General features: G+C 40.6%; 1 protein-coding gene across 2 annotated transcripts in view; it reads right to left on the bottom strand.

Moving 5' to 3' along the window:
• The window catches only part of si:dkey-33c9.6 (active breakpoint cluster region-related protein), a 27,310-nt gene extending 17,004 nt beyond the window's left edge, over positions 1–10,306 (bottom strand). For both annotated transcript variants that reach the window (XM_049568448.1, XM_049568449.1), the window contains exons 1-5: positions 10,179–10,306; positions 9,310–9,446; positions 9,000–9,106; positions 6,275–6,379; positions 4,094–4,327 (exon numbers count right to left, since the gene is read on the bottom strand). In XM_049568448.1, coding sequence (XP_049424405.1) covers positions 4,094–4,327; positions 6,275–6,379; positions 9,000–9,106; positions 9,310–9,361 — 498 coding nt within the window. In that variant the 5' untranslated portion in view covers positions 9,362–9,446; positions 10,179–10,306. The remainder of the gene's footprint in view (positions 1–4,093; positions 4,328–6,274; positions 6,380–8,999; positions 9,107–9,309; positions 9,447–10,178) is intronic.
• Between the last annotated feature and the right edge of the window lie 483 nt (positions 10,307–10,789).

Here is a 10,789-nt window from a genome sequence, read left to right as displayed (position 1 = left end):
AAGTCTAGAAGCACGCTAAAATTATTTTATCTTCAAGTTAGCGGAGCGCTAAACCAGAGGTTAGCTATTTGGTCAGTGGAAGCTGGCTAACAACAAGCCAAGTGCACGTTTCCCTTACGTTAGCATGTAGCTACATGTAGCAGTGTACTTGCAGCAAGGGAATGACGGTAACAGAGTATATTGGCATTTTCTACCATGAAAAAATCACCAATAAAAGCTTCTACACCAAAAAACTCTTTTGATTAACAAAAAAAAAAAAAATCAAATGTTTGCCAATCAGACCAGGCGTCGAATTAGGACAGGCCTTTGTCGAAATGTGTAGCCACACCGGGCTAGTAAAAGGGCCCGGGGGTTTAATTGACCTATGGCTGAGTCCCGCCCTCAAACGCGATGAGCCAATCACAAGCTATGTTTCCATCCAACAGTGATTCGAATCATTGGGAAATGCGCATTAAAACAAATATGAGTCCTGTGTGTTTACATTAAATGTACGGACTTTGGTGAAAACTACGTACTTGCGCTAGTTTTCTGCAGAACCAGAAACAAAACAAGTCTCACATTCTTCTTCTTCTTTGACGTTTTCTGCCGGTTGGCAACCAGCTTGTAAATGCATTACCGCCTTCCCGACCCTGAGTGTGGATATCACCATGGAGAGAGGTGCGCTACGTCAGACTTAATTCCAACATAACTGTTTCCATCCCCCATTTCGTGAATCAACATTTTTTCGAATCAACAAAACGTGGCTAAAGCGAGCGTATTTTAGTTTGTGCGAATCAGGGGATTTTAATTTGAATTTTGGCGTTTCCATCATAATTTTGCGATGCGATACTTTTAGATGCGCATCTAAACAGGCTGATGGAAACATGGCTACAGTGCGTATGGCCATTCCCATACACTCAGACATTCACTGCCTGGACGTCCATTGAGTTTAAAAATGGTCAAACGGTGTGCATGGGGTACATGCAACTCCGACACAAGGTATCCCGAGAGGCTGGGCGACGAGGTGTATTTTTTACACTTTAAACCACATCTCAACCGAGAAAAGTGTCTCCTTTGGATAAAGTTGTGTGGTAACGTTAGACCACAACATCAACTCAACGTGAATAAGATTAACAATGATGTCTACATCTGTTCTAAGGTAAGTCAGGAGTGAGGAGAGGAGGAGAAAGTGTGAAATTAAACTAAAAGTAGTTTGTCTTGCAGTTATTTTTTATTTCATGTTCTCGATAAAGTGGTTTTAGTAAAGCTCTACCTTGCTCCCCAGTATTTTAACTGAGAAATGACAAATGTTTTCTGACTTCCAAAGGGCAGCGCAATAGAAAAACTCACAGGTGTTTTCACTCACGCTTCCTGATTGAACCTCATCTCAGGGCTCTGTGGAACAAACTGCTTGACTGACATCTCCTTTATTCTCCTGGAAGTTTTGTTGCAGCTTTTCAGGCAGGAAAACTTTCTTCTTTGTCATTCTTATTAGTGCGTGTCACTTGGTCAGCTTACTTAATCAAAGTCCACCCAGCTTTGACCTGAGTTTCAATCAGCCAAAATAAGTGGAAGCACCTGTGCAGGTGTGTGGGGCCGTGGCAAATTACACTGAGAAACAAATTACAAAGAATCCCACGGTGAAAACACATGTGTGTATTGTGGGGGAAGATGTGAATCCCTGAAACTATGAGATTTTTAAAATGCCTTAAATTTTGTGTCACTTGACTGGATCGGCATATCAGTGGAGCAAAATATCGATACACCAAATACCTACGCTACCTTTAAAATTAGTCACATCTTTTTATGTGGTAGGAGTGAAATTAGTCATCCTCGACATCTGTTATGTTGTGGTTTCAGAATGATGAAGACAGCTGGAGAAAAATTAGATACAATATAAGAAGAAGGCTGCGCAGAAGCTGGGCAACCATCTTTTATTCTCCCAGATCATGTACAGATTTTTAGGCGTTTATTATCTCACATGGCTGGAAAAATAAAATTGCGTATAGCTGCCGTGAATGGGGAAAAGTCTTCTTGGGGAGCCCCCACCTCCCCAGTAAAGGTTTGTTCATTCATTCCTTGCCTGTGCGTCCTGTATCATCTGCCCGAGGGTTAAATCTTATACTAATGCTGTAGGCCTACATGTTTGTGTATTGGCACCATTTTTCTCGCAAAACAACTTCACAGATTATAAAAACGTGATTAAATTTCATGAGTCTGTAAACAAGTGCGTATAAATACATCTGTAGTTTTCACTCGGGACCAGTGTAATTCAGGTTTGCTATCATTGCAGACACCTGAGATCTTGTCCTGTTTTTTCGGGTCCATGTCATTGGTTCGACATTTCTTTTCCATTTTAACCCACACCATGATCTTTTCCTGACCCTAACCAAGTGTTTTTTGTGCCTAAACCTAACCAGACCTTAACCACAGGGCATCATGATGATTTCGGAACGGACTTCGGAACAATGAGTTTAATATGGTCGGAACAATGGGATGTCGAACCAATGGGCAGTTCCCGTTTTTTCTGGGAATGTGGGGGGTTTTAATTTTCTAAGGAGGCTGCACGTTCCGTCATTATAAGCTTAATGAAATCCCTCAGCCAGTTATTTCCGTACTTTCTCATTCATAAGAATGATTCTTGGTACAGAAAGGAATGCCAGTGTTAACAGACGTTGTGTTCCTCTGGATTTTCCCGATTTCAGGGGTTTAATAGAGATGGTTTAGATGGACCATGGACACTCAAAGAACATATAAACGAGAAGCATATAAATTGCTAAAGATAAGCCAGTACTAGGAACAGGATCCTGAACCCTTTTACTGTACATTCACACCAACAGTAGCTATGTTTCCATCCAACAGTGATTCAAATCATTGGGAAATGCGCATTAAAACAAATATGAGTCCTGTGTGTTTCCATTAAATGTACGGACTTTGGTGAAAACTACGAACTCGCGCGAGTTTTCCGCAGAACCAGAAACAAAACAAGTCTCAAATTCTTCTTCTTCAATTTTATGTTGTGACAACACTGTGGTTGGGCACTGAAACCACTTGATTAGGGGTAGGAAAAGATCATGTTTTGGCTTACAATACCTGGATTGGTCACCATAAGCATGACTGCAAATATATCATTTAAAAATGTGTCATTTAAAAATACCTGGTTTTGTTGCCAGAAACAACTGAAAATGTCCTGATGTGCTGTTAAAAATACCCTGTTCTGTCACAGCTAACACTGCTGAAATTGTCCAAATGTGTTATTAAAAATGCCTGGTTTTGTTGCCACAAACACGGCCAGAAATGTCCCAACACCTTGTTAACAAATATGCAGTTTTGTTGCAACAAACCTGGCTGGGAATGTCCAGACATGGCGTTAAATAACCTGGTTTTGTCACCATAAACACGGCTGGAAATGCCTTGATGTGTTGTTAAAAAAGAAGCTGTTTTGTCGCAACAAACACAGCTGGAAATGTCCTGACGTGCCGTTAAAGAATACCCTGTATTGTCACAATTACCAGGGCTGTAAATGTTCCGATGTGATATTAAAAATACCTGGTTTGCATGCAACAAACCTGGCTGGAAATGTCCCACTGTGTCGTTAAAAAATATGTGGTTTTGTTGCAACAAACACAGCCAGAAATGTCCCGACACCTTGTTAACGAATAGGCAGTTTTGTTGCAACAAACATGGCTGAAAATGTCCTGATGTGTCATTAAAAAATACCTGCTTTGTTGCCATAAACATGACAAGAAATACCCCAACCTGCTGTTAAAAAATACCCTGTTTTGTCGCAACAAAACTGGCTGAAAATGTCCCAATGTGTTGTAAAACATACCTGGTTTTGTCGCAACAAACACAGCCAGAATTGTCCCGAATTCTATTTAACAAATACACAGTTTCGTTGCAACAAACCTGGCTGGGAATGTCCCAAAATGGTGTTAAACAATACCTGGTTTTGTTACAACAAACACAGAAAGAAATGAAAGAAATGTAAATTAGATTTCTCTTTCTTTGTGTCACTGATCCGTGTGGGACCCTTTCTTTTCCACTGTTTCTTTGTGGATTCCTAATCAAAGTGCGACGCAGGACACGAGCACTAATAGTTAAGAGAACGTACCATTTTCAGAAACAGGTCTCCCACCATCAGCTCAAAGCCTGTGTAGCTCATCTTTGCTTCTTCACCAGTGCTGGGGTCAGTGGGGCAGTGTGAGCTCAGCCGGTCCTTCAGGCCAGAGTAGAAGCTTTGGTGCATGTCTCTGAGCTCAGGCACCTGGTAGAAAACAGTCTGGACCTGTTGACTGGACAGGACGGGCTGAGAGGTCCCGGCCGAGGCACGCAGAGCCTTCATGGGCTACAGGAAGGAAAAGATTATATTTAACTGAGCTGTATAAGCAGAGAGGCTAAAGGCCAGCTAACGTAGGCGTTGAGAACAAGCTGGTGTGTAGAGGATAAAATAAAAAAGAGAAATGGGCAGTGGTGCGGCGAGAAAAGGAAGAATGTTTTAACACAGTGAGTTGAGTGCACAGTTCACATTTCCTACAAAACCTCAAAGCTTCACTCACCAGCAGCCTGTCAACTCTGACACATACACTCAAACCACTGCTGACAAACGGCAAGCAAATACACACACACACACACACACACACTCTGCTGAGCAACAACAGCGCAGACAAATCATCAACTTTCTGAGTCATTTCGCACATTCACACTTTATTTCTTGTTGGGGTTAAATGAGTCACATCTTGTAAGAATGAGGAAACACCGGGTGTGCTGTTGCTGTTAATAGCAGACAGAAAAAAAGAAGAAATTGACAAAGAAAGCGTTCAGTCACTCGTTATTGCACCAACTTCCTGCTTTGAATCTAATTCTGCTCTTATCAGGAGCAGGCACGTGCACAGATAGCCCCCAGGTGGTGTTCACACATGCACTTTTGCCCTCAGTCTAGATAAGTGCGCTTTTTGCAAGACTTTTTTTAAATTCGTTTTATGTTTTAGTTTTTAAATTTGGCCCACGGCATCAATTTGTAGTTAAAAGTGTGAATCTGAGTTGAGCCTATTCCCCTCCCTCTGCAGCCTCCCTTGTGGCAGCCACATGTAAATCAAGCGCCCTGCAGAGCAGCATCACGTCTTCATTATCTGCCATCATGGACAGCCAGGTAACCACAGTGTTTGCCCTCAGCCTCAGCTTTGTTTGTTTGTTTTGTGAAATGAAACCACTCAGTACAGACAGGCTAATTTAAGCAATAACCCACCATTACCAACAAGCTAGTCTGGTGTAAATTCACACCGTCTCCCTCCAACTCTCCGCCAGATGTGAGCGGAGACAGACGCCGAATTGCTTTCCCCACTTCTGCACATCTTTTTAAACCAAAATTCAACCTGAAATAAAGTTTATATCTCCCACGTTGCATCTCTGATACTTAATTTACACAAAAATTACATGTAGTTTGGGGCGTAAAGAGCGCGGAGGAGCGCGGGGCTGCTTGTTTCTGTTCTCTGGAATTCGTAAACAATATTTAAAGCTTCTTTAGAAGACAATTATGATAAGAGGAGAGGAGAGTAACATGTAACAAGCGTAAACTGTATGTTTGCAGTGGACATGGAAGTTTATTAATGAGGGGAAACAGTACGAAAATTATTCTGAAAAGATGCAGTGTGCATGTAACAAACTGAAAGTGTAAGTTTCCTTTAACTACAGAATTTTATTTTGAAACGATGCTAAATGCGCATAATGAGTCGACTCCACTTTTCTAGATACCAGTATCATGATTAGCCGCTGTTTTGTTAGCATTCAGTTAGCATGACATTAGCTAGCTTATCCTTGTCCGGATAACAGAGTGCCCCGGCTAACCGGCTGCTAGCTTTAGCTTAACTGTACAGACGTGAGTGGCATCAAACTTTTGATTAAAAAAAGGGGGAACCACGTCTGATGGAGAACAATCCATTTGTGGTTTAGCACGGAAGCTGATTAATGAAGACAAACTCTTGTATGACACAGTCTCCCATGCACGTGACTGCTGCTCACATACAGTTAAGACATACAAAACAAAGGAAAGACCTCTTCTGTGTGTTCATGCAAAGTTAATTTAAACACTTCCTGATTCTCCTTCAGGCCACACGATAAAGAAACTTCACATTTTTATATGGTGGCAGCAGAAAAGCAAAGAGGAAGTTTAACAGTAATAATTATGTCAACAGTGTTTTCCCCTTTTTGCACTATGGAATAGCCCGGAGAGTAACACGAGTTTCAATGCTAAAATAAGAGAACTTGTTTCCATGTATATGTGTGTGTATGTTACCATCAGCAGGGCCTCCAGCTCCCTCAGATAAACCTCCTCACTCTCCAGGATGCCCTTCAGGACCACAAGCCTCCTCTCTAACATCTCCTCCGGGCTGCATAACGTCTGAAATCACACAGACATTCAACACATACACCACAGTCAGTCTCAAAGTCATGACAATACATTCAGTCAGAGACGCTGCAAATGGAGCAACTTATAGCTGACCTTTGACATGGCTACAGTTATCATCACAACAACCGAAGTAAACCTAAGTGAAGTCATTTTCAAGAGTGAATTGAATTGAATTTGTTTTTGTGACTTCTTGGCAAACAAAGTAAATTTGCTCACGCCATGAAGCTCATAAAACGTTATATATTTCCCTATTTGACATAATAAAACTCACTTCTGTATTTTACCACCTACTTTAAATGTGGTCCTTCTTCAATACCTTTCTAATTACTAGTCAGAAGACAGCGAGGAAGTGAAGCCACTGTCAACAAAACAGTGAAATGTACTGATTTTTGTTCTTCATTTTCATTCCCTGTCCCTTCTGACAAACATTTACTGACAGACTAAAGGTAGATGTCGGCTGGACATTGAGGCAGATATGGCTTTGTGTATTGTTTTCTGTATAATGTGGTATTCTTCAAAATTGATAGGTGGATGAATAGCCAACAGACCTTTCCACAAACATAAGGTGTAACCTGAGGACCTGTTAGTAGCTTTTTTATAGTATTGAAACAATTTTGGTTGCATCTCAGTCCCAGGTCGCCAAATACTTTAAACATCATAATATAGATGCTTTGTCACACCCCTCGGCCATCTGTCTGTGACGCACCAAGCTTTCAACAAACTCCAATGTGAACCCGTCCATGGCAATACTAGACAGTCAGAGCAACTGGTGCAGAATGAAGACGTTTCCTCTGAACGCAGCACCTCTACATCTCTACCTCGGAATGTTTCCTGTGTACACGCAAGTTTAGTTTGAAAGACATTGTTTGCATATAACAAACGAAAACTGCACGTTTATGGTGAACTTGGAAGATTATTTTGAAAAGACACTGTATATAGTAACAGGCAGAAACTCTATGGTTCCTGTGAACACGTGAGTTTGTTGTGAAAAGACGCAGAATGCCTGTAACTGATGCTTCAAGGGAACATGGAAGTTTATTTTGAAAAGATAATGTATGTAGTAATCAGCAGAAACTGAATGTGTCCTTTGTACGCACAAGTTTATTTTGAAAAGACATTGTCTGCATTTAATGAGCAGAAACTCTATGTTTCCTGTGAACATATGAGTTTATTTTGAAAAGACATTGTCTGCATTTAATGAGCAGAAACTCTATGTTTCCTGTGAACATATGAGTTTATTTTGAAAAGATACTGAATGCATGAAACAAGCGGAAACTGATGTTTCGTGTAAACACAAGTTTATTTTGAAAAGACACTGTATATAGTAACAGGCAGAAACTCTCTGGTTCCTGTGAACACATGAGTTTGTTGCGAAAAGACACAGAATGCCTGTAACTGATGTTTCAAGGGAACATGGAAGTTTATTTTGAAACAACATTATATGCATTCATTTTTGAAAAGATACTGAATGCATGTAACAAGCAGAAACTCTGTGTTTCCTGTGAACATAGAAGATTATTTTGAAAAGATACTGTATATAGTAATCAGCAGAAACTGAATGTGTCCTTTGTACGCACAAGTTTATTTTGAAAAGACATTGTATGCATTTAATGAGCAGAAACTCTATGTTTCCTGTGAACATATGAGTTTATTTTGAAAAGATACTGAATGCATGAAACAAGCGGAAACTGATGTTTCATGTAAACACAAGTTTATTTTGAAAAGACGCTGTACGCACGTCACATGCGGAAACTCTAATTTTTACTCTGAACAGAGAAGCTTATTTTGAAAGGTGCGGGATGCCTGTAATGAGCAGAAACTGTATGTTTGCTGTGAACACATGAGTTTATTTTGAAAAGATACTGAATGCATGTAACAAGCTGACACTGATGTTTTGAGTGAACATGGAAGTTCATTTTGAAAAGACGCTGTATGTAGTTAAGAGCAGACACTGAATGCTTCCTGTGTACACCCAAGTTTATTTTGAAAAGAAACTGTATATATATGACAAGCGAAAAATGCATGTTTACGGTAAACATGGAAGTTTATTTTGAAAAGAAGCTGTATGCATATAACAAGCAAAAACTGCATGTTTACAGTGAATGCGGAAGATTATTCTGAAAAGACACTGTATGCATGTCACAGACAGAAAATGTTTGTTTCCTGTGACTATGGAAATTTATTTTGAAAAGACACCAAATGCACGTAACAAGTGGAAATTGTGTGTTTCCTGTTTACACGCAAGTTTATTTTGAAAAAACACTGTATGCATCTCACAAGTGAAAACTGATTGCTTCCTCTGAGCACCAAAGCTTATTTTGAAAATGCCTGTAACAAGCAGAAACCGATGTTGTGAGTTAACACTGAACATTTTCTTTATAAGACACTGTTTGCATGTAAGGTGTGGAAACGGACACGTCAAAAACAGACACCACGGGGGTACCTAGAGCGCCATAGTTTGAGGTGTGAGGCCATTGTTGAGGCTGTTGCAGTTGGGAGTAAGAACGTTTGGTCTGCAAACCACAGGAAACCCTGCCCCTCTGCATTTCACAATTGGCATCCTAAAAATAAAAACTTTTCACATCTGTAAAGTGAAGGATCGTAAACTCACAGGTGTGTCGGGGAAGTCTAGGGTCTCAGGGTGGAGAGGAGAGAGCAAACAGGACACTGCCTCCTCCTGGAATACATCCTCCTCCAGGACATCAGCCTCTGCTACGACTAGAAATGACACACAGTGCATACAGCAGCATGTAATCACATGTGGTGAGATACTAAACGAAAAGACTGGGGCAGCTTTTACACTTCAAGATGAGTACATGACAGTTCACCTTCAGTTTTTTAGGATCATCTAATGCTGGATTCCAGAGAAGAGAATATAACTTATTCTTTACACACCAAAACACAAAGTCCCCTTCCCTCACCTGGAACATGCTGCGACTCCAGATAACTCACAGCCTCCTGGTAGACGTCCATCGGGGCTCGGAAGTCCTCTCCTCACGCTGCAGGCTCAGCTCTGCAGACGCAGCATGTGAACGCACTGAGTGAAAGCTTCCTCTTTCTGTTAAGGATGCACAAAAAGGGGAAAATGCGGCTTCCTGTCTGTCCGGTAAACGCTAATGAGAACTGGCGCCTAACGTTTAATCCATTCCCACAGTTACACTTCACTTCCTGTAAATGTGGCCATTACAACAGTGGCTGCACGGTTCTACTACTGAAATTACTTGTGTTAACTAGCTGCTGTATAGCATATTTTAATTTTGGCCTCAGCCTACATTATGTCCAGGATGTCAATGTCAAGTTTACAGCTTTTTAAAATGTATATATATATATATATATATATATCCAATAATAATGTAAAACATACAACATTATTATAGTTAATTTATAAACAATGGCAGTGTGGAATACTCAGTCGGTCTCAGTTAATAACATTAACAAGGAGCTACTGCATATTAACACATTAACAGTAAGCAAATATAAGTTGTATTAAAGCCAGTATATGATATTAACATGTGGTGACCTGTGAGTATCATATAAAGCAATAAAATGACAGTTGTTAGAAGTCAATAACAGCTCTATAATCATAATAATTACGTGATTTATGACTGAAACAGGATGGTTAACTTATTAAAGAAAAATAACATATGTTCTCTACATTAAACGTGGACGTTTATCACTGTTTAAATGGAGCTAAGAGCTTCTATCATGGTCCAACGCTGCCCCCAACAGTGATAGAGATGTTAACACAGCTTCATTCACTGGTGTTTGAGTCTAATCTGCTGCACTTCACCTTCTCTCTGAGCTCTTTCTTCTGACTGACTGGACTGACGTGACAAATGCAGCATGGCTACACCACTGAGGCGATATTTCCTGTTGGGGTGCTGAAACAGAAGCGTTAGGGCTGGCTGTGGTTTGAGGTGTCACTGACATAGTGTGTGCTCACACTCTGCTCCAAGAGCAGTGAGAAATGTTTGCATTGTGTCACAGTTTAACTGCCCAATACTTTAATGTGTGACCACAGAAATCTGAGATCTTCAAACATTAGTTGGTTATCGAGAGTAGGTTTTTAAAAAATATATTTGTAAATGCACCTGCACCTGTACAGCACCTCTCTAGTCATCTGAACATTACACTATGAGTCACACACACACACACATTCACACACACACATCCACTTGCTGGTGGCCGAGGCTACCACACATGGTGCCACCTGCTACTCAGGTTTTTTTTAACACTCTCACTCACGGATACGGATACTTCGACATGCAGACTGATAGAGCCAGGGATGAACCCGCTGATCTTCTGATTGGTGGGTGACCCAGCCGCAGCCGCCCCTGCATCAGAATGCATAAGAAGAAAGAAAGAAAGAAAGAAAGAAAGAAAGAAAGAAAGAAAGAAAGA

This window comes from Epinephelus fuscoguttatus, linkage group LG23, assembly GCF_011397635.1.
Source record: "Epinephelus fuscoguttatus linkage group LG23, E.fuscoguttatus.final_Chr_v1".
Taxonomy (NCBI): domain Eukaryota; kingdom Metazoa; phylum Chordata; class Actinopteri; order Perciformes; family Serranidae; genus Epinephelus; species Epinephelus fuscoguttatus.
This window is presented reverse-complemented; position numbering and strand designations above follow the sequence as displayed.